We start from the raw sequence: 27,530 nt of genomic DNA, 5'->3' as shown, positions 1-27,530 counted from the left end.
CTCTCCACGCATACATAGTTCGACGTGCACGTGGTCGCCTGCGGCAGCACCGCTCGAGCTTTGTAACTCTGCCTCTAGAGGACATCGGGGCTAGTGTATTGGCAGCCCTCAGGCACAAAATAAGCAACTTAGCAGATAATTGTTCTGTTTCTCCTAGGATGAGAAGCGCCCTCGTGTTGGATCCGGATGACGCACATACGGATATAGCCGCCCAGGGAGGATCTAGGTGGCCTGTTTCTTGCAAGCCCCTCACTTTAACCGTATCCGCAGTTCGGTTCAACATCTACAAATGTGTGCCTCCGTTGAGCTTAGTTCCCCCCGCGTAATGGTCGCTGAGCAGACAGATAAGGAGACCGGAAATCATACTTCGCAGCCCCGTGCCACTCCAGTCTCGCGAGGTACTACAAGACCCCAGGAGTTCCAGTTGCAAAACGAAAAAAACTTTTCGGGTTTTTCACGAACTGTCCGGACTATGCATAACATGACACCTACACGGACGCGCACACAGCGGAGGGAAGACATCAGCTATGCCACAAAAATACAAGTTCACAGCATATCGCTATCTTTTCGTCCGTCTCTCTCCACACAGGTAGCATAGCTGCAACAATTCAAATAGCTCTTGACAAGATGCACAAAGGTAGGCCAAGTGGCAGGAAGCAGGACCCCTGAGTCATTCAATGCTTTGCACGAAACACAGCCGGAAGATCCTCGGAGTAGCCACACGGGCGTCCCTGAATGCGTCTCTCGCGAAAGCAAACCAGAATCAGTAAGGACACAGCAGTCACGCCTTCGGCCTTCGGAACCAAAAGCACGTGTAACTATCTACCTACGTACATATCTATATACAAGACACCACGGATCGTCCGAGTGAGAAAACCATAGAGCTTAAACCTCTGTCGAAGCAACCTGGAGCGCCTCGTGCACACCGACATAGTCGTGTTTTTGCCGCGCCTCGCGGTCTCGGAGGTGCTGCCTAGTCTGAGCTCTCCCTATTTCTAGACAGCGTTCCCTTCCCACTGTATTGCTCGAAGATAATGTAAAAACCCGACTTGCGATACAGTTGTCCGAAGCCCTGCCGCCCCCCCCCCCCCCATCTCGGTCTGCAGAGGTAGCAACGCGACGACCCCGAGCTCGCGCACTCCACGCGAAGACGCATGTGCAGCACCGGTGACGGAGTGAATCGCTTCGCTTGGTGTCTCTGTGCAGTTCCGTTACTTGAGCAGAAACATGACGAAAACGACAAGCGCAATGACTCCCGCGACGGCCATCCACACACCGGTCCACTTGAGGCCACTCATGATCGCGTTGCTGGCCGCGCCGACAGTTTCGCCGATCTGCTGCCAGTCGACGTAGGTTCGATTCGTCGTAACGGCAGGCAAGAAGGGGTCTCGGTTTGGCTCTTCTCGTCCATTGCCCACAGGAGTATATTCGGCTTCCTCTCGCGGCAAAATGGACGCTTCCATCTCGATCGATCCTCGCAACTTCCCCTTGTGCGCCGGATGGGAGCAGCGCACCCACATTCTGCAGAGGAGCCGTAGAAAATGACACAAATCGCACGCGAGGCAGCGTGAACCACCAACCAACGTGCGAGTGTGTTAGCGCTAGTCGCATCGACACGGGAAGCAGCGCATGCGGAAACCGCAGGGACACAAATCACCGGAGGCTAGACGGACTGTTTCACTAACGGGCACCACACGCACTGGTCCTATAAATACCCCGATACACGACCACAGACAAAGAGATACAGGTAGCCAAGTAGGGGGACTCCGCGCTGCTGCGTACTTGGGAACTCTATAGTTTTGCTGCCTCTTCCTGGCCCTGAAGAAGTCAGCAGTCAGGTCTAGGTTGGACTCTCCGATGGGCTCTGTGGAGGATAGAAGAGCGTAGTTCCAGATCTGCAGCTTCAACACGGGGATCTGGGCAGGAATCAAGACGTCGAAAACCATCCTCCAGTTGTAAACGGCAGTCCCATCTCTGCTGTTGTAGTGAGTATCGGTGTCTTTGACGACTTCGGACGACTCCTCGAGTTGATAGATTGTGCGAACAAACAACGAAATCGAGGAGTTGTCGTCCAGAGGCACCGCCTTTACGCGCCAGATGACAACCTGAAAAACAGAGAGAAGCGAGGGGGAGAGCACGCAGCCTGAGGGTACAAACACGCGCAAGCGGGAAGAATACTCGAGCCGCGCCCGCCCCACCGTGGTCGCTGACAGGCGAGACTATTCAGGGTTGGACTTCCCTGTGTTTGAAACACCAGCCAGAAGTCCGTGATGACGCGTCCCCCTCTGCCGTCCAGCTATAACGCGGCCAACCGCGACTGCGGTGAACAGCCAAGCAGGACCCCTGCGTTGACGTTCACATGTTACAGCGCTCACTCCCGTCACACAGTATCCTCTCAACCTTTCCCCCCAATGCATCACATTTTCATCAGCACGCCTATGCGTCTGCTCTCTCCGTACTCGAAGTTGATACTCATCCGGCTCAGCGCTGGCGAGAGTGTACGGCGGATGAAGCTGCGCGTACTCCGAGCGCATAATTTCGAAAAATCCTCGAAGCGTTCCGTGAGACACTGTGCTGCCTTCGTTCTTCAGTGTCCTGAATATGCGCGAGAGTCGCGACCAACAACTCAGAGGCTGACACAGAATGAAGCAGCCTGGGTCTCCGACGCGAATGCGAGACGACCATCGAGGGCCGGTGCATTCAGGAGGCACTGGCGACAGCGATCTGACGCACCGCTGTCCACAGAGGCAAACGCTATCCCCCCGGCGAAGCCGCATGCATATGTAGACCTGCTTCAAACACATCTATCTACACACATGCCTGTAGATCGTCATGTAGCGCTCCCAGGCCGCAGGGATGGGGCCTCTGCTTTTCATTCACCACCCTACCGCAGCTCAATCGGCGTAGACTCTTCAAGAACCATCTGCTCCACCTTCCGGTTGAAGAAACGGTCTTCTACGTCCAAATATGTCCGTCCAATGCACTCGTCGGAAAGGTGGCCCATATTCATCAGCGCAATCTGCTCGAAGAACGAGAGCCCGAGGAAACCGAAAGGCGTTGAACGACACCGAGCCCACAGGCGCAACGCCTGGCCTCCGACGCTTGCGGGAGGCAACTGAGCACGCGTCTCCTGTCCCAGCCCTCACACGAAGCACCCCCGCCCGGACTCACATCCGTGTGTCCACGTATCACACACACACCTGTTGGAGTCAATTTTACGAACACGGCGAGACAGACGCTTGAGGAAACCCTCCAGCGGCCGAGCTGCCATGTCCGCGCGATCTGCCTATACGTGCTTTGCCCAGTGCAGACGGATAACTAGCCGCAGGCGCACGCGGATCTCCAGCGCGACCGCTGCGCGCGCTGCACAACTGAAGCGTCCATTTATCAATATTTCGCGTAGTCTCTTGTCTCGTGTTTCAGCCGTATGTAGTGCCTTGAATGTCGCTCAGATATGTGGCAGCAGGGTTTGGCAACGGGCAATCCACTGTCGTCGCCAGCATCCAGCCCTACCTGGACAACTGAGTTCTCTGGCAACGAGCAGGCGAGACTGTAGCATCGGTTGAATTCGGGTTTGAAACCCTGCTTCTTGACGTAGCCGGTGTCTCGAATGTTGTACGACAGCCCCCCCGGCAGCGTCACGGCGTTCTCGCTGTCGTAGATCCAGACGTAAGTTTGAATATCTGAGGCACCCGAGGGCGGCACTAGGCCACGCGCCGCCAGCACGTACGCGCGCACCACAAGGTCTCTCGTCGCTGGCCAAAACAAGGCACAAGAAACAAATTCTCAGGTGCTCCAGAATGCAATGATTGCATGTGCGCCGACCTGAGCAAAAGTGCCCCGTTTTCCGAGCCGCGGAAAGCATATGCAGGCACACCGAAAATCCATGCCGCAACCGCTCCACGAATCACTATGCAAACATGTAATGTATATACATATATGTAGACATGTGTGTACGCGTATTTGCATGCATATGTTGTCAACGCGTCTCTCCACATACGTGTGTGCACCTGTCGGTGAACGAATAGACGTACATCCATAGGTACACATCTGTTCCTATGGAAGTAAGTCTTGGTTGGCAGACAGGTACTCCCTTCCACGGCCCCTTACAGTTGTAAGTCTCGATGAGGCTCTTGCAGATCTGATCCATCTCCGCCCCTTGCCCGTCGTCTGTGGACTGGTAGACGCGACATACATACTTTAAGTAGCCGACTGTCTCCGGGACTCCTGCGTCGGTGGGCTGCAGATACACAGCCACGCGCGAACGGCATCTGAGCGAGGAGTGCGTGTGGCGAAGAGGCAAGTGAGAGAAAGCACGATTCGAGGTTCCCATGACGCAGACACGGGGGTCGTGACAGAGACTGCCGCCACGAAAAAAGATACCGTTGATGTCGAAAGAACAGGGGACAGGGCGGAGACGCGACATATCTATTGCTTTTCTCAAGGCCACTGGCGCTGCAGGCCGCATGGATTTCCACCTTCAAGCCACCCGCCCGCGGGCATGTGGGAGAAACACGACGCGAAAGATGCTGGGCGCGAACTGCTACCCTCACTCTGAAGATAGGCGTTCGAAGGTACGGAAGGTCGTCGACGGTGAAATCGGCCTCCAGCTCGTAGGGCACTTCGTCGCGCATCATCTCTTCTGTGTCATCCTCATCCATCTGAGACACACGAAGCAGAGGGCACGCACATGAACACAGAACGCCACCTAACCTTTCGTTTCCTCGCTCTTGACGCCCAGACCGCCCCGCACTGTGCCCCCTCATCCCTGCACTCGAGCAGTTCCCGCCGCTCTCTTCGTGTCTGTCGCCTCGACTCCGGCAGGGGCCTGTAGGGGTTTTCTCGTCTCTTCACCGTCCCGGCGCATACCACTGTCAGCATGAAATTGAGTTGCTCAGCAGTGAAGCCGTAGGCGCCTTGCACCGAGCCTGTAACGATCGCGTCGCGGCGACCTCCTACGGCCCCCCCTTCGCCTGGTGAGGTGTTCTGGCGCCCTATTTGCATGTCGTCCTTCTCGTTCGCTCCCGCCTCTCCAGGCGCCTCGCCTCCCTCGACTCCAGAGGCGCCGCGCAGAGGCGCGCCCGTCCCTCCGTCCCTCGGCGCTTTTCCGCCGTCGTGCCGCGAAGACGGCTCGCGCGACGGCCGCGTCCCAGCCGGCGGCCTCGTCTCCTGGAAGGAGACATAATCGTCGGGCTCCTCAATCTTCAGGTTCGCCACGTCGGGGTCGTTGTACGGGATCGCCATCTTCCGCGTCCGCTCCTGACACGCCGGGAAGGCAAACACGTGAGCGCATGAGCGCATGCGCGAGCACCCACACTCTTCTAGACTCACGAAACGGCGCAGGCTGAAAGCGCTGCGACACGAGGACGGAACCGCATACCCACTCTTGGGCCGCCGGAGGAACAAGTGGAGGGGCGAAACGCAAGCAGACGAACAAGGACGCGCGCGGAACAGAGTCGCATGAAAAGGTGGACGGTGTACACAGCAGGAGGAGCAAAGACGACAGAAACGCAGGCGATAAGAGCGCCTTACCGCAGCGGCAATCTCCCTCTTCTGTACCCCATCCTCGTCAACGGCGTCGACCGCGTTCCGGGCGCCCCCGCCTTCCGTGGAGCGCTGCAACCACGCACAAGATAAGAAACAGCAGAGACACAAGGCCGTGCCTGCAAGCGATTCACAACGAGACCGCACCTAGCAAATCCCAGAAACCCAGCCTGCGGCACGGCGGCTTACTCGCGCGTTCTCAGCGTCTTCGATCAGCACCTCCTCGAGCATCTGAAGTTTGAAAGTCTCCAGGCACTGCAGGAGCACAGAAGTCAGAGAAACACACAAACATACCGCACTGGCGAGATCAGGAGCAATGGACACTCTGATTCAAGTCCTCTGGGTCAAGATCGAGACACCACAAGTTACTCGAAAAGCAGCGTGGAGTCGCTCGCTGCCTTGCAAAGTGCCCACCAAAATATCCACCTATTGGTTGTCTGCTTCATTTTCTACAAAAACACACGCGCGTGCTCATGTATATGCGGGCGAGCGCACACACCTCTCCCAAGTCTACGCATGACGGAGGCACGCGGTCGCAGGTGGTCAATTGTGAAAATAGTTGAGTCATCTCTCTGCTCTTTGAAAACTTGAGTACGAGCTTGCGCCTTACCTCTGTTTGCTCTCGGCTGTCGAGCCAAGGCAGGAGCGGGTTCAGCGTGATGTAGGCCATGCCGACGTCGGTCATGGATTCGCCCCCGATGCCCTGGACTTTGTCCTGAACCTTAACCTCGAGAAACGAATGGTGTTGCATGCGCTTCGGCAGCGACACTGAGACCCTGAACTCCTCCAAGAAATTCCAGTTGCCGCCCTCGCCCGTCCGCGGCGCCGACGACTGCTGCGACCACAAAGGCAGCGAAGTGTCCTCGACGTCGCGGCCGAAGCAAACCTGCGCAGCAGCAAACGGTAATAAAACAGCCAGGGACTGTGGGGGCTGCAGAGACAAGCCACACAGGGGTCCACTGCCTGAGACGCGGCGCATCGCCCGCGGGCTGCATTCTGCTTGTTCATCTCTCAGAAGAAGCCAACAGGAACTGGCCTATGAATGCAATACGCGCAGGCCTCACTGCGGATCGAAACACGCAAACAAGCATAGTTTTGATATATTGTGGTCATGTAGTTACTGTCCGCGCACTTATCACCACGAATGCCCTGCCGCCGCGCGCCTAAGCACAGGTTTCGCTGAACACGCGCTGGCGACTTATTGAGCCGGCGCGCGATGTCGGAGCTCCTGGATGCGACGGGGATGGAGACAACAGGCGGCGTGAGAAGAAACCCGCGCGTCACGGAAAGTCTTGAAGCGCAGTTGCCTTCTAGGTTGCGGCTTACGGTAACGAAAGGCTGCGTCAGCGGTTTGTAGAGACGAACGCCGACAAGGAAGAGGCGAATATTTCCTTCCTTGGTGGAAGGTCGAATGTCGTCAAAAAATGGATACGTGTCGTCTTCTGCCTTCTCAGCAGGCACCAGCTCAAACGCAACCAGCACCTTGGCTTTGCACCGAGGGTAGGCCTTCGACTGCAGCGGCAGCCACACGGGCGCCTTCTTCCACTCTTTCGGGACTTTCTGAATCGGATACCTGAACGACCACGACGCAAATGAAGCCAAGTGAAGCCCCCAACCACGCGAAAGCCTTTCAAGCTGCTGACCACGCAGGCACCGGTCCGCCGGACGCCGCGAGCACGACAAGAATATAAGATCATAACTAGGTCACGGGCAATTACTTCCACATCTTAAGCAGCCGAGAGCGCGCACATGCACGTAGCCGGAACGCAGAAAACTGGCTCTCTCCCACAACTCCTACCCATTCCCGCGGAGAGCGCATGCAATATAGACATATACAAAGAAACGACTGGCTTGCTGGCGAACTAGAGACATACTGAACGGATCCGAGGACGACATCGGACGACAGAATGGAGTTCGACTCGGAGACGACATCGACCTGTAGGCACGAAGGAAGAAGGTGGCAGCCAGACACACGCGGTTTTCAGCCACGAGAAAGGCAGCCACCAATGCACGTGACCACAGTTTCCGCATGCAGTCTATACTGGGCGATGTACTCGAATACTTGTATGTGTGTGCATCACCCCGGAGGCTCCCAGATGGAAAGATATGTTGATGCGTACGCGGAGTGAGGCACAGTGGCGTCTGTTTGTGTTTGTGGGACAAGCATCCTGCCTCTGACAATGGGCTGCCTTGCACCTAGTCACGCAGTCGTCTCTCTACGCATCCGCGTGGGCAATATACGCATACAAATGAATTCGTACGCGTGAATATGTAGACATGTACTGAGGAGACGCTGAAGCATTTGCTCGTGTCGCCTGGAGAAACTTTGCGTGTGCCTCACGTTGATATCGGGAGCGAGGGTGATGTTTTCTGGGAGGCGCGTCTCGATCTCGTATGCCTCGTAGTAAGACGGGTTCAGCGTCTGGCGAATCGTTGTCGTGCGCAGCATCTTACTTCCGAGTTCCACCTGAGAAAACGAATCGTGTTCATCATCGAAACACCGTGAAATCACGTCGCGCTGCTGCAGTCGAACGGGTGCACAGAAATGAATATCCCTGCTCCACGGCAGTTCACCTGAATGGAACTTAAAGGCACCACGCCTTAACATTTGTGTCGCAGCAGCCGCACGGCTCCTCCAATGAATTTTTGCATGCTTCATGTATGCAAATATTCATGGTACATCGCTGAAACAGGCATGTCTTATATATACGCATGCGTGCCGATGACAACTCACTCGGATATACGGGTCTGGGAAGACGTCGTAGCCGACCGCAGGCAGATGTAGACCTTCATAGATGAGAGCGCGGAAGTAATACCTGGGCAAGAAGACGCATCACACGACAGCCGTGGCGGGAACACATCGGCTGCAGCGTCGCGTTCGTCTGCCTGAGCGACTCGCGCCGCCCGGCCCCCTCCGCCGCGGCCTACGCACGCCTGCCTGGACAAGCCTGAGCACACGAGGCGCGCAGCTACTCTCAGCCATGCGAGCCGGTCGCTTGCCAGATTGTCGTGCCCGTGTCGCGGCTGTGTGCTCACCTGGCGAGCCTGTACTCAAGTCGCTCTGAGCGCGTTTTTCCCGCCTTCGTCGGGAACATTTCCATGCCCATGAGGATCGAGAACATCTCCGTGCTGGTGCCGTCCAGCGAGCGCAGCGTGTGCCACTGCGGCTTGCCGTTCTGGAACTGCTTCGTGTCGTACGGGATTCGAACCCACGCGAGGCGCGTCCACTCCGCCGGAGCGGTGGAGGATGCGCCCGCCGCCGGGGCTGGAGTGCCCCCCCAGCCGGTGAACCAACTGGAGACGTCGGCGATGCCGGCCGCGACAGTCGTCGCCGGCGGCGAACACACGTACATCGTCACATCCCAGACCTGCAGCTCGTCCACTGAACACAGATGAGAAACGAAACAAGTATGGTTCAGAAGGAAAGAAGCAAACGTGGTACACACAGGAGCGGATTCGGCGCAGGAAGCAGGTACCACTCGCCCTGAGAGCACTGCTGCGAGGCATCAAGCTACTGTAGCGATATGCGCAGTCGCCGCCAGACGGCGGAGCGAATGAAGCATACGCCCAGTAAAAAGAGGAAAAATGAAAAGAATGGACAGCCGACCTTCCAAAGATGCTAGGTGGGACGAAGGGAGCCCGGATTCGGAAAGGCTCAACAGCGAAGTTAGAGGGGAAAAAAGAAGCGCTATCTCTCTGCCGCGCATGACACGCGTGTGTCGTCCGGTGGTCAGTGGACTCCGGCGTGCTGCGTCCACTGCAATGCCGTATTTTTTTTTCGGTTGTGCATATCGTCCTCGGCGTTTCGCACATACCTGGACTAAAGATCTTCTGTTCAGGCATCCTCCCTGTCTCGTTGTCAATCACATACGTTCCCATCGCATTCGCATCTAGAGGCGCCGTCCGAACGGTGTGCGGACCGAAAGCGATCTCGACCCGCAGCTGAGACGTGTAGCCCGTTGCGCTTGTCATCTCGTACAAATCAATCCACCAGACGCACTCCTGCAGGCGCAGGAGACACAAAAAAAGCGGCGTCCGCGTTCATCCGCAACCACTCGACGCGACTCCACCCGACCAGGAGCAGGCATGCGAATGCGGGTCAAAAGAGAGACAGTGGAAAGGCGTCCCGACTGCGCATCCGAGGGAGTTAGACATGTACTGACGACAGATGGGGTGGAGGCGGCAATTACCGCATTCACATGAATCCCCCGCGAGCAGATAAAATCGACTACATTCCGTATCCGTTTGACTAGTGCGGAGTCCAGAAATAGCCCGTCAGGGGCCGCCATACGCATCTACACGTTTGATACTGTCCCGAGCCGAAGGAGTCCGGGAGGGGTAACACAGCTGTATTCACCACCAGATGGCAATCTGGTTCGCTCGCACGCCTGTCTTATATAGACAGGCATGTATGCCTTTGCTCACCTGAGTCGGCGGCTCCGGCGTCGCGCGCGCAGGGCGAACACCCATGGGGAGAGGCGTCTGGACTTTCGCGGCTGAGGCACTCAACAAGATTCTGCCTCCGTACTCGATCGGCTGTCGCAAATCCGCAGAGGTCATCATGTCCGTCACAGCGCCCAAAAGACCTGCAAGCACAAGCACGTAAAACCCCCCCCACGAAGCGAACTTCCCTTCTGCTATAGAAACGGACAGCGAGGTATCGCGCGTTTGTCCCTCCTTTCCCAGCCGCCGCCGCTTTACGCGGACGACGCAGACGAAGCTGGGGTCTCTGGCTCCTGTACCCCCCCCCCCCCTCCCGCCCCCTCCCCTCCCCCCCCACGAAGCGAACTTCCCTTCTGCTGTAGAAACGGACAGCGAGGTATCGCGCGTTTGTCCCTCCTCTCCCAGCCGCCGCCGCTTTACCTTCTGTCGGGGGTCTCCAGTAGAAGTTGAACCACCTCGGCGGAAGGTCATTTTTGGTCAGTTGGAAATAGTCGAGAACGACGGTCCCCATGAGCGTGCCCCCAGTCGTCGCAGACGGCTGGCCGTTCCACAGCTCCACAAGGACGTTTCCGTCGAAGCACGGGACACATGCGGGAACGGAAATCGAGGCGAGCCACTCGGGGTTCGAGTCTGGAAGAGGCCGCGTCTGAAGCTCCGCACCTCCGTGCTTCACCTGACAGGAAGAAAGGAGAAACACGCACATTTATATTCGAGTTAATCCTCATAAAAATAATTAGATCTGCATATTCATGCATGTGCAGGTGCGAGCGACAGACAAGGGTCTTCAGATGGACCACCGGAACAGACGTGGGCGTGGCCACGTATATATATACATATATATGTATACGTACATGCGCAGCCAGATAAAACGACAGCATGCACGACACAAGGGTCCGGAGTCATGTACGTCTGCGCAGACATTTGAGGAAACGGCAGCCCTCGTGTTTGGGCATTCGCAGTCCAAACATGGCACACTGTAAGCCCGAGAGTTATCGGCGCGTCCTGCGGCTCGGCCGTCGAGTACGCGTTGCCCCGCTAGCCGTTCATCCCCAAAAACTCCAGGAAAATAGAAGCGAGAAGGCTCACACAGTGCTCCACCAGTAGGATGTACGAATACCAAAAACGCCAGGAAAGTAGAAGCGAGAAGGCTCACACAGTGCTCCACCAGTAGGATGTACGAATACCGTTTCTATGCGCTTTCCCTCAGACTTACCTTGACGTAGGGCTCGAGAACGGTCGAGAACTGGCCAGGAACCGCAGGGATGTCCTGCCCTTTATAAATGTTGACCGACAGGTTGTAGTGTGTCAGCTTGACCTTCACATCCTGACTCGTGCGATCCCCCCCTTCGTTCAGCACCACAACTGTTTCGTCGACGACCGGCATCGCATCACCAGGGCCGAAGACGCCGACGGTGATGAGAAGGAGGCCCTGAGAGACACCGACCAGAAAGGGGCCGTCCACATTGAGCACACCGAGATAGTTTATCTCCTACGATACGGAAGGCGCACGCCAGAGAACAAGTCGAGACGGTGGCACGAGCGGTACAACTTCGACCCGGAACTAAAATTCAGACTACAGGGTGGAACTATGTGATGAGGCAGGACAGACAGGGGGAACCAGACCTGCAAGACAAGCGAAGGGCAACTGATGAAATCACACGACGCCGATGCGCAGCCATGTTACCGCAGTGTGACGCAAGTATGGATACGGCTGGATCAGGATACGAATCACATGCATGCACGCATCCATGTGCGTAGGCTTCCGTATCTGCGCGTAGCGGAAGGTCGACAGTCGATCTTCCGCACCGCCGCAATACGTCACTTTAACTGAGTAGGATATGTGGTCACTTTGGTAGTTGCAGAAAACATACACTAAAAAACCCTCTGAGAAGACTCAAGTGAACGACTGTCATGATATGTAAGGCCTCAGCCCAGAGCGCGCACGCCAAGAGGCCGAGCGTCTGGCGTCCGGGGGCGAGAGGCGCACGGAGAGCGAAAGAGATTCAAGCAGCGGAGAGGACCGTAAAGAAAGCAGTTTAGAACTTGAGCCGGGAGACGGCCGAGGACTGGAGGACAACGTGTCGCCGTGTGCAGCTCCGTATCTCTATGTGTCCGTAGGCGGGTGCGCTTCCGGCAGGGCCGGCTCTGTTGTTGAGGGTGTACAGCTCAGCCGGTTGGCTTACCGCAGTTTCCTGCGGCTGCTCGAGGTTTCTGAGAGTCACCCATTGTCGGTAGATCCAGTGCTGGCTTTTCGCGTAGATGTAGGCGAAACTGAAGACGCATTTTCCAATGTCTGCGCTTTGAAGGCCGAGGCCCCCGATCAGCATGTACTTGTGCAAGACGGCGACTTCTACGTAGCTCCGCGCGAACTCCTCGGCGGTCAGATACGTTGTGAAGTTGAACGAAGTGTTGAACGTCGCTGAGACGACTTGCGTCTTCTGGTTCGTCGTCTTGGTCACGCCGTTCACCGTGACTTCAATGTACGGATTCGGCACGATTTCTTTGTCGCCGACATTTTCGCGGAACGACAACTCCTTCACCTCGTGTAGGTCCACCTTGACATTGTACTGGATCGGCTTCGCCGCCATCTTGGCAACGCGCAGAAAGAAGACGCAAACAGGCGACGGGGCGGCCGGCGACCCGAAGACGGTAGTGAAAACCCGGGCAAAACCGAAAGAAGAGGGGCGCCGCGACTCAGCGACCGCCGCAGAGGCGAAACGAGGTTGCAGACTCCCGAGGAATTCGGATGCGTGACCAGCAGAACACGAGACCGTGCCAAGCGCACAGCTCCAAGAGAGCCGGAAAGGAGCGAAACCGAAACGAGAGAAGCAGGAAATGAGAAATCTTAGCGGAGAGACTGCACACACACGCGAGACGGATGCTGCGAGGAACAGAAAAGGCCCTTACGCTGCAGAATGGTGACGACTTGAAGGAACGCCATGACAGAAAAGAGAGACGATTCTCCGCTTGAATACAGACCGCAGGACTCCACCCCCATTCGGTCAAGAGGCAGTTCTGCAGTGCAGTCGGGGACGAAGGAGAAGACACGGGTGGAAAAACAATGCGGAAGAAAACCGAAATTGAACAGCCAGAGAGGTCGACGCAGAGCCACGACCAAGGCAGGAGCAGACAGGTCTGTTCAGAGTCATCTTGCCGCACAACATCCGCTATTCAGTAAGAAGCGGTGCCCAAAACGGTCGCCATTTTCGCAGGGAAGCGCAGCCGCGGGGGGGCAGGTCCGAGGCATGTCTGCCCAGCACGTCCCCCCCCTTCGCAACCTCGCGCGACACAGCAGGAGCGGTGAACCTGCGGAAACCTCTCAGCAACGAGATCGTGCTTCGCAAGGCATATAACAAGCGGCAAACGATTAGACAGCACAGGTGCGGATGTCAAGATGCCAGTGTCCAAACGCGAAGAACGGGGCACGGGATGAACAGAGGCGGGGGAGGAAACAGCGAAAACAACGAGAACGGTCAGTGACAGGAACCGCAGAAGAGGGGAGCCGCAAGGAGTCGCCCAAACGGTAGCAGAACTTGAGGCGCCGACGGCGTTCGTCCCTCCCAAAGCAACCGGGCAGCATAAGGGGAAGGGCGAGGACGACTCGCTTTGAACTTCTCGGCACACGAGAACGTCTCTGCGCGGTGCCAATCTGCTCGGCAGTACAGCGCCCTCCAGAGCGCCTGGACATGTCACGAGACAAAACGTTGAAGAGCAGAAAGAGGGGAACTGCAGCGGCAGCAACGTGCGGAAGCTGCGAGAGAACAGTTCGCGTGGAAGGAAGCGGGCGCACGTTGTCGAAACAAAGGAAGAATGAAATAACTCGATGATAGAAGCCGGGACGGACAGCTCGATATCCGCGCCTTGGATGCAGAGAGACAGCTCCCTTCCAGAACGCTTGCGACTGCGCGGAAGGCCTGAAAAGCCGGAACGTCACTCTGTTTGGCTGAGCCCATGCGTTTTCATTTCAGCCTTTACCCCAATCCAAAGTTCCGCTGGGTCGAGCTGCGAGCATCTCCACAGGATGTTGTTTTACCAGCCGAGAGCCGCAGCGTGCTCATTCCGTGGCTGTATCGCGGCAGTTCGCGCGGTTACATGCTGCATGCGAACGGGAAGACAACAAAAAAAACTGACTTTCTGGTCCGCGCGCCAAAGTTCAGGCAGTTGAGACGTAGTCCCCGGCAAAACGGGTTCTTCATTCGACGTCGTTCCGGATCCGGAGGTCGCCGCATCTTTCCAAAGAGATCACTTTTGTTGGGGAACGGAAGGCAGCAACGGCAGGGCCGATGGGGCTGGTGGCCGCGGGTTTCGCTTCTCGAAAAAGCAACGGCGCATGCCAGCTCTGCAAGGTGGCAGGGCGGTCAGGCCCTGTAGAGGTTTAAAAGTACCGTCCAGTCAAGAATAGGCTTCTACGGAATACCACCTGCATATAATCCGCTCCTTCGTATCAAATCAAGTGGGAATATTTGCCAGGAGTGCAAGTCGCAACGCGCCGGGCGAGCCTGGATGTGTCTGTTCTGATAGGGAGGACCCTGCCCCCCTTCCGACGGGTTCCTGGCGAGAACGGCAAAACGCAGCTTGTTTGCGATATCGTGATGTATCCGGACCTGGCAGCGATTGAGAAAAACTGCTCCGTTTTGCAAACACCACCGAGCGTTAGAGTATGTGAATTCTTCTCCCTGGCGCCCTACAGTTGCTGGACAGATACATGTGGATGGCGAGCCAGCAGAGCAGCCCGTCAGGGGCCCAGGCTTTGTTTTCCATCACGCAAGACGTCCTCGCTTGGGGCACAGAGTTTGCCGCACGTCACCGATGCGGCAGCCCTGAATAAGAGCCGCTACGCTCGGGCAAGGCGTTCACGCATAGGTACCGCATGTGTCCGCCTCCACATGTGTGTATTCAAATCTGGATTTCCACGAATGAACCTTGAAATCTCTTTTTCGTGGGTATTCCGCTCTTCTGTTTGGAGAAATGTAATGAAGAGGTCGATCCACTAGCAGGCGTAATCTTCCCTAGCCGCAAGAAACACGACAACACCTATGTCAGTCACGCCAGCAGGCGTCGTGTGCAAGGCGGGAACGACCTGATCACGCTAGCAAGGGAAGATGGCTCACAGGAGCACACAGACTCGCCCGACTGCGGATACAGCGTCTCAGAGTCTCTGCGAAGGGTTACGGTTCGATCTGCCGATAAGCTGGTTGATTAAACGCAAAGGCATCGCTCCGCTCTGTCGTCCACCTTTTGGGCAAACGCATTCGCGATGTTTCCGACAAACGGAGAACTCAACTACTAGTCGCCAAGACACGCAATGCCAGCATCATGATGGGCTCTTTCTCTGCGCTGTCGAGTATCCGTCTTTAAGTCCTGTGCAGTTGAGAAAAATGTGTATGTGACATAGAGTTGTTTCCCCATGGACACCACTACATCTCATTAATAGCATCGGCTGCCTCGAGAGGCCGCTCGCAGCGCGAGCGGCGGCATGCTGGCACCGAAAACAAAGTGATAAGCATCAGGCTCCCGTTCTGAATGACCCTCTACCGATCGAGCCGGTTGCCAGCAGTCTGCGTATTCCGAAGGCAAACTCAGTGAATTCACCCTGGTGGCATGCTGGCCCTCAGCGCGGATACGGTAGCGGTTACAGCAGATAGGAGAAGGTCCCTTATTTGCCACGTTCCGCAAGTTATATTTGGGTGTGATCGTCGCTACTGTTATATGCATGGGCTGGACAAACAATGCTGCGTATCGCTTTACTGCCTTATGCGTCCGCAAATGATGGCGGTGTAACGCTCCTCTTCTTCGGTGTTTCCTGTAACAGGAGGTACCACCAGTCACTGGGATGGAGCAGACACAGAATAGACTTGTGATTCCTTGAACGGGAGCCCCCCACGCAGTTGTCGGAAACACAGCACACCTGGCAGCCTAAACAGCCACATGCCTGATCCAGGTCGCAAATGAATGACTGGAACAGTTCATGGAGAATTCCGCGAAGCGATGCAAGACACTGTTCAAAGCCTGCCAGCCTCCCCAGATCCAGTTTTATTTTTGTAGTTCTCGCGACGAGGGGACCTTCGCCGTCACTGCACGTATAAGACAAGAAAAATGTCGCATGGAGAGAGCCGGTTTTCCATAATGCGTTGCTAAGATCACGTTGGTTCGCACATTGACGCCGTTGGCACGCGCAGGGCCGACGCAGGAGACGGATGGTAGTCCGCGCCGAGCCACAGAGCCGGGAGATAGAAGCGCAGTTTTGTTGCTTGTCACCATGGTGCAACGCCAGTATCGACATAGTGAGATCTGCTCACCTTGTGGCTGTGACGCACCAGCTCAAAGCGCGTTTCCTTGGTCGGTGTTGGCGGAAATATCAGTTCGGGCCGTAAATGTCCCATCGTCCCGAGGAGAGAGGGCTGCATACCAAATTACAGAGACACCATATGACCTCTCATTATTCTGTAGAAGGCCAACTGACTTCAACGTTCTACGATTGGAGCCACATTTCAGGGTTTGTGTTGCCAGCTCCGATCGCTACGAATACTGCTTCTGGGGCTCCACCTGACCACAGCTGAGACCCAGCCGACCTACGTCCATGGTATCCTAGTTTCTTGAGGGCGTCGAAGGTAACCCAAATTCGACCAATTTGGATAAAGACCTCGTTGGGCAACTCTGTTTTCTTCATGAACATGAAGCCGTCGAATGCATAGTCTGGATCGCAGTTTCCCGAAAAGGGCAGGTAAGAGCACTTGAGGAGATTAGAGCAAAACCTCCAACAAGAGGATCTCGAATATGGGCTCGCAGCCCAAGCCCATTCACCCAAAGCTCTGACACAAGGGAATGATGTGCTTGCCTCCTCTGACCCAACGGGGAGAAACTCCCCCAATTTTAGGGTGTGTCTTCTGAGTTTCTGCGCGGGCTATCGGTGCCTCGGCCGTAAGCGGCAGCGAAGAGCGGTGACTTTGGCGAGGAGCTGCACACGTACTGAAAGATGGATGCACAACACTGGCTCGCTTACCGGAAGGTGCATTAAGCTCTTCAGCTGCACGCGAACACAACCAAGACAGAAACTCCATCACAAATGTATGGCCACCGCCGATGGGATACGATGCCCCTTCAGTGCAGCGCCTGGTGACAGTGTCGTCTGGGTGGAAAGGCAACCCTAGTGCCTGAGCGGCCCTGTTGCCCTTCAATGATACGCTGCGCTGAGCTCGTTATGCGGAATGCCGGGTTGACCGTTCGGTTTGGTGCCTCGCTGTACCACCCTGTGGTAGTAATGTCCTCGACACGAACGGCATGCGTGGGAAAAGCGATTCAGAAAGGCTAACGATCTCAGCTTGTGCTAGTGGTGAACCACCACGACACGGGCCATCCCTCCTACATTACCGTCACCCCCGTGGTTCTTAGTGATGCTTACGTGGGTTCACATCCGCCAGGTTTGGTCCTGAGCAGGAGCACGCATAGCCGGACACGGGGCTTAAAAATAAAGCTTCACACAAAACTACAGTGCACGGGTTTGCTCGTTAACTTGGCGGAACTCAAGGTGCCGTTGCTGGTCCCAAAATGGCGTGGCGCAGGCACTTTGACGCAACGCCCGCAAGAAACGCGTAAAACGCCGCATCATACAGCTGCTCACATTTCATCACCGCTTTAAGAGACCCAAGTGGTCCTGCGCCGTACCAACTATCAACTTACCAGAAGAATACAGTCCATTTGCAAACGTCCTTGCTGTAAGGTACAGCCGCAACGCATCACGAGCAAATGCATGTGACGGAAAAATTAGGCAGGTGTTCCACGAACGTTATGAGTGGCTGACACGAATTCCTTCGTAATTCATTGCAACGAGAGACCTGCAGGGCGCCGCGGAAGGTTGCTGCGAGCAGGTCATGGGCTCTACTTTTGCTTAGCCCAACGTGAGCCACCGTCTACCAACTTGCCAAAGAAAGACATAGCACGCCAACGGTTACGTGCTTTAGATATCTCCGTACTGGAACCTCATCTGATGGTGATCCGCGTTTCATTCCCGTGCTTCTTACATTCGGAAAATAAAACACGGAGAGCAGGGGAGATCGTTTGCCCCGGCGGTGCTGAACAGAAGGAAATAAATGTAACGGTGAGGCGACGTTTGCTTGTTTTCACCACAGGTGGTTCGGAAGAGATGGTGCTTGTCTATGGCAATTGGCAAGATGCTACTCCCTTCGGAAGCAGTCAACAGATCCCTTTTATTCCTCGCGCTGACCGTGACAGAGTTCGTCCGTAGCGGCCTACAAGCTCACAGCGCACGGACCTGTCAGGCGGTTGCTAATCCTCGTATACATTTGTTTTCAATTTTTCTTCCCCATCCAGCTTACGTGAAGGAGGCTGGCGAAGACGCAGTTTCCCAATCGTTTTTCTCCGAAAGAGCGAAGTCAGCTTCCGTGCCGCAGAGCGGACTCCGGTTCCAATCCATGCCAATCCGGCAATCGGCATGAAAACTGGAACAAAAGCGAGTTTCGTACGCGTGATTCGGTGAAGTATCTCGCGGCCCGCCGTTTGCTTTGCTGCGAGAAGTGGAAGTATCAAGAGACAAACCACCTTCGGTGATTTCAGCCCTGTTTTGTGAGGAGGGCTGGAGACGGCGGCACCACCTCGTTCCCTATGCAGGTTCATGGGGATGGCAGGAATCACAACGAATCGCAAGAAGCGCCACGATTTGTCGTGCTGACATGCTGCAGTTCGGCCTTTCCCCTGTTTTCTTGCAGATGAGAGCCTCTGGTGAAGCGATAGTTCATTTTATGTTTTGGCCGTAACCACGGTTTATTGGGTAAACCGCTCAAGCAGATGAACTATGCTCCCCTGTGGAAGCGACGTCCAAGACCTCTCGGGGTGGTCTACACATATCAGCAGGTCTCATCAACCCTAAGTGTGGTCGAAGCAAGATGTGACACTTGTTTTTACTGCATCTGTCGAGGCTCAAGTAGGTGGCACTGCAAGACAGGGCTTATTAATGGGCCTGGACCTACAGATTGCGTAGATAGCAAGGTTCTTCTGTTCATCCGCAACAGTATTTTCATCCAAATACGTGGGCATAAAGGGGCAGACTATCGTCAGGTCCGCGAACTCCTTGCCTCTTAGAACAGCGACTCGAGCCATCTGCACGGCCCCCAAGTACGCGTTGAGCGCTGCTTGATATTGTTCCGGATCACGAATCTTCGCTAAAGCAGAGACGATTTGCTCGGCTAGTCGGTCTGTGACAGCAGACGGATTGGGCCAGACGTAGCGAATTCTGCCTCTGGGTCGGCCGGAAAAATGAGGCATGCGGCCGAAATATCGATTCCGGCCCATCTGCTACTCGAGGTTGTCTGAGCAGGCGTCGTCGCGAAGGAACACTACGTAGCCTGAGTGGACAACGATATGCTGTGCTGCTGTGAATGTCGGTTTGAGTCCACATGTGGATATTGACTGTAGTGTTATTACTTTTCGTTCTGCAAGTAGGAGCAGGAACTCCATAGCTCGTTGTGAAGCCTTACCCCGAATACGAACACAGTGGTACCGAACCGAGGCCTCCGTCTGCATCACCGTCATGGGATCTAGAAGCGGTTTGAGGTTCTTCCGTCCTTTCCCTGCGGTTGAAAACTGCTGTAAACACGCAGCAATCTCTCGCATGGAAGCCACCAGTCCTAGTCTGCATCAACGTAATGCATACGCGTTCCGGCCACGAAAACTCCGCCCAGTTGTTGCAACAGGGAACTACGTCGTAAGCACTGCCCTGGTAGAGTGGTGTGGAATGCGCAGCCATTCAGCTCTTCCACTGCTTCAGCAGCTGCAGTGGACCGGATCAAACCATCAGGAATTGTTAGGCAACCCGATATCCACCAATGTATCACAGCTGCCTGCCGTTGTAATGCCTGAATATGCTCTCTCTAAAATCTCCGAAGCCTGCTAGTCACACCAAGCGCGAAGCAGCTCGCTGGTGTAATACCATTGAAGACCTTCGCCATCATGAGAGCTGTCCCGGGACCAACCAAGCAAACCGAAGTATTTTCGTTTGAGTGTTACCTGAAGTTGCACGTCGATGGTGTTGGCGAGGTCTGCTGCCATTCGCATGATGTCAAGGGGATCTTTTGCGGCTGCACTCAGCACTGTAAAAAAGCTGTCCAACCCTTGGGAAGTTATCTTGATAATCTCCATGCTAGTGGGACTGTTTAGGCGTGGAATATTCCTTCGTTCGTTCCCAACGAAGACCACGGCTCCGATATTCAGCGAACCTGCGAAGCGCGAGCGAAGGAGAGAGAACTACCATCTTCTGTCAGATATTGGAGTCTGGCCGTGCCTAGGTGCTGTGAAGCCGACATCAGTTCAGTTACGTGTTCTCTCAGAAATATACACTCTTTACGCACCAAGCAGCCAAGGCATTTCCGAAGGCAGGACCAGTGAAAATGCGGCCAAGACGAAGCGCCGCGCCACAGAGGCTGGCATATCGGCAGAACCGCGCCTCGAAAAGCAAGCGGGATCAAGTGATCGGCCCGCGTACCGGACTGGCGCCTCACGAACTTACTAATTGGTGTCCCGTGCTTCTTCAGCACCGAGAGAACTGTGTCAGCCGCCATGCCAATGTGGCCTTTGGCTGAATGCAGCATACGGCAGCAGTGGCCGACCGATGAGGGGTAAGCATGTTCTCATTCACCCGCTCGAGCTTTCAGCATTCGACGACCATGACCGGCTGGCGCAGTGGCGTGGCGTCTCCAAGGATAGAGAGGTTCACTTAAGGATTTCAATAAGGAATGTGCAATATTACATGGGTGCTAGGCACTCCTCGTCCCTCACACCCGCGGAATGGCGAAGCCGGAATTACCGGCGTTCCTGTTGACGAAGGGTACTGCGCAGAGGTCATTACTGCCTCTCTAACGACATGGTTAGCGATGTGCCTGCGGCTGACAGGAAGTGAGCGGGTCCCCATTATGCGGTTTCTGACGTGAACTAACTTAAGCCACAGGGAAAGCGTGGGGCTTACGGTGAACGAAGGTCATGAGCCATAAAATTGACTTTGCCCGCGATTGCTTTCCGCTTGAAATGTTGAATCCAGAACTGGTGCCATGGGGTCTAGCCCATAAAGCCATCAAAACCATCAGCATTGCTCCAACGCTCACAGGTAGATGCCCAAGGAACTTCTTACGGAATTCTACAGCGAACTGGGAGATTCTATCCAAAGATCCACGGTACTTGGGAATATCGAGCGACACGCTTTCCTGCGTAGCCAACTCGATATCGGCCCACGAGCCCATTGACCGGCTTACGCGTTGGCGCCGACCCAGGAGGCGGCGTGCTATGTTGGCAAATCCCATTCTCAATCCTCGACCAAAGCGCTGTAATCCAGCTGCCCGGAAGCCCTCTACACTGCTGTGAAGGAAAGCAACTGCAACCAGCATATGAGACAGCGTTGTTATACGCGCCGCCCAATCAAACACCTCTCCCGCGTTCGCTTCCATGCAGTCCGATCGTCATCAGCCACCGCCTTGTTGACAGCATCTACCTCAATTCATGCGGCAGGCTTCCTCTCGCCTTTGTGAAACGATGGTATATAACGTTACGATACCACGGCGCAACTTTTCACTGAGCAGCGGACGCCGCTAGAAGAACTAGTGAGTATTGCATACATGTTCTGATCTCTCGTTTAAGGAGCACCGAAACCTGGGACCCCCGGAAAACAGGCAAATGTGCTACGGAACTACAATATTTTTTAGGCTGTGCACAAGACGGGTCTGTGTGTTTCTATGGCATCCAGAGAGCCTACCGGTCTGTAGAGCCACAGAAGTGAGCGGAGCGTATTGGTCCTTCACTGCAACTGCTGCCTTTGCTCCCATGAGCCAGAACAGCAGGGGAGCAAGCCTCTCAGCTGAAGGCGACTCTGGCTTTGATGAGAACCCTGCTAGACCACTCTGGAGTGCGCGTGCTTCAATCCAGAGGCTCTGTGTGAACAGGTACGCATCTTTGCCTGAAACAGGCCCAGACGGGTCCTCGAGGGACTTAACAAGACTTGTGCTAGCTTCCACGAACCGCAAGGCATCCATTGCTGGCGAGGGGCTTGGCTTCGAGTTGTACAAATCCCGCCACAATTCCGATTGCCGACCTCCCCGCATCGACCAGGGGGAACTGTTATCCCTAACATCCTGCGAAAGAAGGAATGAATAGAATTCTATCATACGGAAGTGTTCCTGAAGCTGCCGATATAAGCAATGCTCGCAACTCAGTCTTTAGACACTTTATTGCCTGGTCATGTTTCTTCTGATTACACAGACTGTAAAATGAGCTTCCTTTGAGAAACTCCTTGATTACCTTGGTATTTATCAGGCTTTCGAGAGACTCGGGTGTCGGAGTCAAAATGCCTGGGTCCATCCCTAGCCGGTCAGCCTCGGGAATGTCACAGAAGATCGAGCCGCCCGTGTACTTGCATACATCGTAGAACTGAAGCAAAACCGTGCCCAATATCCTTTCGAGCGACGCCTCCGTGGCCTCGATAATATTTGTCCAGTGAGACAAAAACAGGATGAGCACTGAAATAACGTCACACACCACCAATTTTGCACATCTCTGTGGCCCTGCTGGGTCATTGCTACGATACGAACGGGCGATATGTTGTAGACGCGCAGCAGTCTTCGTGCAGTTACACCACTCGCCACGTGCAACAGAAGTGAGGCTCCTGATGCCCGCCTGTACGACAGCTGGGCCGTTTGTTTGCATTTTAAGGGTCACACTCACAGTCTGTTTGCAGAGCTTTCACGGAGGAAGCTGGCGCGGAGCGCGTCTGACGGAGATTCTGTACCACAGCCTTTCGGCAAGGTTCTTGGCACGTCGAGGAATACCCGAATGTCTTCGCCTGATCTTTGAACATCCTTTGTCCCGGTACACCTGCGGAGGCGCCATCCAAGCAGAAGGACCAGGGCGAATAGTAAAACTACGCTACGCAGGCTAGCTGCAAATCGAGATTGATGGGCCTATTCATCACATCGTTTGGACAATTCCAATAAGATGATGCCCCGCACACATTTCCTGTATGACAGGCACACCCTTGCTCGAAACGCTTGCAAGCCTCGCCTCCCAGCAACGAAAGTTATCTGGATTTTGCACTGCTGCAGGCACACAGGTGACGCCGTTAAAAACCCACTGCGGACCTGGCGTACCACCGTTCCGTCTTCAGTCCATGGTTACCAGCAGTTGGTGCTCTAACTTATCTTCACACACAATGCAGGTTGCTCGACCGTCAAGCTTTCCCAGACGGCCTACCCGTCAGAAGCCTTGCTGTCACTCCCTTCAGGTGAAAAATCACATTCTTCAGTCTAGTTTCTGTAATGAAAATACGACCTGCACAAATTAGACCACAGCAGACAGTCCACGCCACAGAGGTGTGGCATTTCACCAGGGTAGTCGAAAGGGTTTTCTGTCGTTTTTCCACTGTTTGCTGCCATGTGAAGGATATCGCTGTCGATTCTCCTGCAATGCTGTACCCGGGTTCGGCGAGCCGATCAATAAAAGAGGTGGCTCCGGCGGTTCGAGCCTGCACGCGACGGGATCGACTGCTGCGTGAATGATGAGAATCCCGTAGCTGGCAATAGAATATCTATGGGAGCTCTCGTGCGCATCCTTAGGGCGCACAAAGGAAACACTTCGTCGGCAAACGGCCCTGCGGATGCCAGTTTCAACAATCTACCAACTTCTGTCTTCCATTCCAGAGTAGCGCCGCTCAAGGTTCCTGTGGTCATCTCTGAACCTGTCCTCACCCTGGCGTTTCATGTGCGAGAACTTCCGTTGAACCCTCGTCTTGGAGAGAAGCTCATCTATCCACGGTGCCTTTAGCAGGTCTACGCCACCATCGCGCGTCAGTGATTCCTCAGCGAACCGCGTCTGTTCGTAAGAACGAAGAAAGCTTTCGATGGCTGCTCGGCATGCCAGACCGGAGACTGCATCGAAGTAACCAGGAAGTTCACCTTCTTCGCCGTTTACTTGGAGAAAGCGCTTGACTGATCGCCAACACAATATAAACGCAATGGCCAGCAGTAGTCACTGCGTGTTGAAAACCTACGTGGGCGTGACATTTGAGTCTAACCGGAAGACACTGCCAAACCAATACTAGCAAAAGTCGCATCCCGATCCTCTCAGAGCATGAACGATGCACTGGCAGCTACACGAGGTGATGCCACGAATGAGTGCTAGAACGTAGGTTAGCTTAATTCTCAAACAATAGTAGTGCAAACGTGACAGAGGCCCCAGGATCATTGAGCGGCTCATGACGGGCAGCTGGATACAGCTTAGGTGAGGACGGCTATTGCTGGTTGGTGCTCGGTCCCAATGAACAGAATTGGTAGCACTACCTATTGCACGAGCTACCAAAGCAGGACGGGTGCACACTGACTATTTTTCTTCATGCCACAACCAGCAGGTGGGGGGACCATGCTCCGTAGGAGTTGGCGGTTCCTCGTCAGGTTCCGTACGTACATGCCGCCCACAGCCTTCTGGACATTTCGCTTGTCGAGTCCTCGGAGAGCGCCTGTCCGTCTGGGTAAAACAAGAATTGGTCACAGCAACCTTCTGTCTACTGCACTGGCTTGTGGCTTTGCTGCAACCAATACCGTAGGCATGAACACGTGCGGAGACGCCATGGATGTCGGCTAAGAGGGGGCACGTCATAAGCTGCTCCCTGTGGTGTGCCACAGTAGTCCTGCTATCATTTTATCTTTCCCGTGGATACGGCCGGAGCAGGACCGTGAGTTCAATCGTAGAACCCACCAGTAGGATGCAGGCAGCTTGCATACGTGTCAGAAGCAATTGCACCTGCTGAATCCCACAAGCCACAGGTGCACGCAAGCATACTGAGGGATGGCTACGCTGTCTATGATGTGTCGAACACGTGAAACGACTACCCAACGCTCCTGTACAGTATTCCATGGTGACTTATGTCTGCTAGTCGATTGGTGAAGCGGCGAATCGGGCCCCACCTGATTGATCGCGTTCCTTGGTTCCGGACATCTGTTCATCTGTGTGCCCAACAACAGACAGGAGGGGGCTGAGAGTCGCTCATATAATCATGCCCTCGGTTTGGACTCCGCCATTTCAACAGGGAGGAAACGGAACAGACTCCCACGCATGGGATTGAGTGTAGGCCTTACACTGCGGTCGTATAGTCGTCTGCAAAACCCTGTCAGTGACAAGGCCTTCCTTTAGACTGTACAGCAGCCACCATGGTTTTTCTACCATGAGAGTACTATCAGAAATCGAGTCCGCGCCGTTTTGCAGCGCCTTGGCCACATCTGCCGCTGCGGCGCAGACACAGGGAGGGCATTAACAGCTGGCTCAGACATGAGGTGAATGCGTCGCGTGTGCCCGAGCAAAGTATGCGCTCATTCCAGGAGAAGGCACTGCATCATGCAGGATGACAGTATTTCCTCAGACCCTATGCATGTTGTGCTTTTGTTTCGCTGCCCCATGTAAACGTGGCTCCCAGAGCGTCTACTTCATCTATGCAGAATCAACGAGATCTCAAAGTGCTTACCCCTATGTGCAGCATCATCCGCTGCGCATGCCAGGCAGAGACAGAACACGCGAAAACGATGACTGCATAGTAGGCGCAGCAGATCCACCTTTGTGCCCCGCCGCGGCACGAACACTCGGGAAACACTAGTGGCATCGCTTCAACGCTGCTCAGGAGCCTTATTTCATTTCAGTCCATGGTCGAGCACGTGCGTCCGTTGACGGTTTTCATCCGCCTAAATTTAGGAAAAGAGGCTGGAAAGCAGCAAAGTAGTGGAATCGTGCCACGCTCACCATCGACGGATAAGCTTGTAAACGGCCACGAGGTAGAGATCAGGCGTCCATTCCGTTCTGCGGACATCATAGGCACGGTACAGTCCCTGTCAAGCTGTTTCGACGCCGGTCCCGAATGGTAGTGAGCGTTCGCCCACAGTGGAGTTGTATTCGTCGGGAAATTATGGTCAACCCCACGACAAGATATGCAGATAGCAGGCGCCCCGTAGTTGACTTTGTGTCTCCTCATTTTTGTGAAATGAGTGAAACGCACAGAAAATGTGGTAGAGCACGACAACTGAAGTGGAGACCCAGTCTAGTCTCACCTGCCGTGTACTCGCCTGCGACGATGTTGGTCCGGTCGCCTGTCGGAACGAGGCGCAGCCGTGCTGGTTCTGACTCACATTCGGAAACCCTTAGATTCTATAATTCAAATGGCGACTGATGTCTTGGCCACAGCGTATTGGTCGACGCGGGCACCCAGATTTGAGTTCCCTCATCTACGATACGGATAGAAGATTGCAGCCATAACTGCGACTGTCAACAGGAATGGAGATATTTACCGTATCCGGCGGGGCGTGCCGTGACTGAAGACGACACTGCGCGGAGGCTCACCTATAATGCGTGATGCCGACGGATTCTCGAGAGGCACGCCCGTAGGAATTGGTCTGCCAGTAGCGGGCACGATGACGTCTCCTTCCAATGGCGGGGTTGCCGGGCTGGCTGTATCATTGGTACTCTCTTCTGCTTCTCTTGCAATCGTTCCGAGCACCGAAGTGACGCGAGTTGCCGGTGCTTGCCAGACGAAAAGAGAGAAGACCAGCCCAGCGACTACGGCCCGTGGCGACAAGACATGAGCCTTCAAGTGGCTTCCCATTGTTCGCTGCTTTCATCAGCCTGATTTGCGCAAAGAACACAAGGGGATCAGGAGTCACGGTTCCCCTTTTGCGGGGCTGCGATTTCCGATGCTGCTGCTGAGCCCGCTGCGGATGCAAAGGTGGACATTTTCATCTACATTATCACAGGCAACCACGCCTCCCTGTCAAGGTAAAAGACGTATTCGCTGGCCGTCTCTAGCCGCTTCTCTTTAACTCGACTGGTGTGGCGGGAAATAAATCCCTCTCTGGCGCAAAATAAGCGCGTCGTGAGCCGCCGACCATATGTGTCCATGAATGAAGGCACTCACAAGCAACAGGACACAGATATGACCTCTCCGAGAGCATGCCTGCGAGAGAACTATACGGTTAGTTAGCACAAGTTTTCACGCTCTTGGCTGCCGTGACCCTGCTCGTTGCCGGTCCATTTGTGTTACCCGTCGGTCATGGTCCGCGCCAACCGGAGTGGAGAAGCAAGAATTGACAGACAGAGAGGTTTCACTCACAATTGAAAGCGAGAACGTGGTATCACTTCACCCTGAAAACAGGAGGCTGCCTCGTCGGAAAAGTGAAAGCGACAGGCTGTATTACAGGCGCAGCGGTGCTCGGCGGCAGTCAACCGGAACAACCAAGAACCACAGCGCATCTAGAGAAACAAAGGCATGCGTGCGCGTTAGGCATCATCCAGCATCTTCTTCAGTCAGGAAACTGAGAATCAAGCAGAACAGTCCTTAGTGCGTCCCCGCTGGCCCAACGGTAGCACACCACACGTGCGGCTACGGGCAAGCTCGACGTCAGGAGTCCGCAGCTAACGCTAAAACATTACAGATGCTCATGTAGCCTTCAGGAACAGGGTTGAGTACGTTTCAATCATCTAAAACAGAGGCGTGTATCCTCGAAGTTTAT

The 27,530-nt window shown here is 54.9% G+C and overlaps 3 protein-coding genes across 3 annotated transcripts; all 3 read right to left on the bottom strand.

Moving 5' to 3' along the window:
• Window positions 1-1,211: 1,211 nt before the first annotated feature.
• BESB_070470 (ferlin family protein) lies at window positions 1,212-12,575 on the bottom strand (the record flags this gene model as incomplete). The annotated part of the gene is made up of 21 exons (XM_029365420.1): window positions 1,212-1,521; window positions 1,783-2,105; window positions 2,460-2,595; window positions 2,889-3,019; window positions 3,514-3,755; window positions 4,111-4,240; window positions 4,554-4,661; window positions 4,870-5,259; window positions 5,533-5,616; window positions 5,734-5,799; window positions 6,155-6,430; window positions 6,871-7,117; window positions 7,419-7,480; window positions 7,886-8,011; window positions 8,279-8,360; window positions 8,581-8,926; window positions 9,360-9,546; window positions 9,970-10,130; window positions 10,408-10,660; window positions 11,201-11,416; window positions 12,171-12,575. 21 exons carry the CDS (start codon window positions 12,573-12,575, stop codon window positions 1,212-1,214), a joined length of 4,281 nt encoding a protein of 1,426 aa, XP_029217904.1.
• A 5,698-nt stretch (window positions 12,576-18,273) lies between these two features.
• BESB_070460 (uncharacterized protein) lies at window positions 18,274-19,527 on the bottom strand (the record flags this gene model as incomplete). Its single annotated transcript, XM_029365419.1, has 3 exons — window positions 18,274-18,512; window positions 18,975-19,199; window positions 19,482-19,527. 3 exons carry the CDS (start codon window positions 19,525-19,527, stop codon window positions 18,274-18,276), a joined length of 510 nt encoding a protein of 169 aa, XP_029217903.1.
• A 270-nt stretch (window positions 19,528-19,797) lies between these two features.
• BESB_070450 (uncharacterized protein) lies at window positions 19,798-26,626 on the bottom strand (the record flags this gene model as incomplete). The annotated part of the gene is made up of 13 exons (XM_029365418.1): window positions 19,798-19,890; window positions 20,011-20,219; window positions 20,510-20,578; window positions 20,966-21,367; window positions 21,746-22,121; window positions 22,288-22,505; window positions 22,711-22,860; window positions 23,236-23,313; window positions 23,730-23,969; window positions 25,116-25,262; window positions 25,499-25,519; window positions 26,076-26,144; window positions 26,365-26,626. 13 exons carry the CDS (start codon window positions 26,624-26,626, stop codon window positions 19,798-19,800), a joined length of 2,334 nt encoding a protein of 777 aa, XP_029217902.1.
• Between the last annotated feature and the right edge of the window lie 904 nt (window positions 26,627-27,530).

Source organism: Besnoitia besnoiti, assembly GCF_002563875.1.
Source record: "Besnoitia besnoiti strain Bb-Ger1 chromosome Unknown contig00007, whole genome shotgun sequence".
Classification (NCBI taxonomy): Eukaryota; Apicomplexa; class Conoidasida; order Eucoccidiorida; family Sarcocystidae; genus Besnoitia; species Besnoitia besnoiti.
The sequence above is the reverse complement of the archived record's forward strand: the minus strand, read 5'-3'. Positions and strand labels throughout refer to the sequence as shown.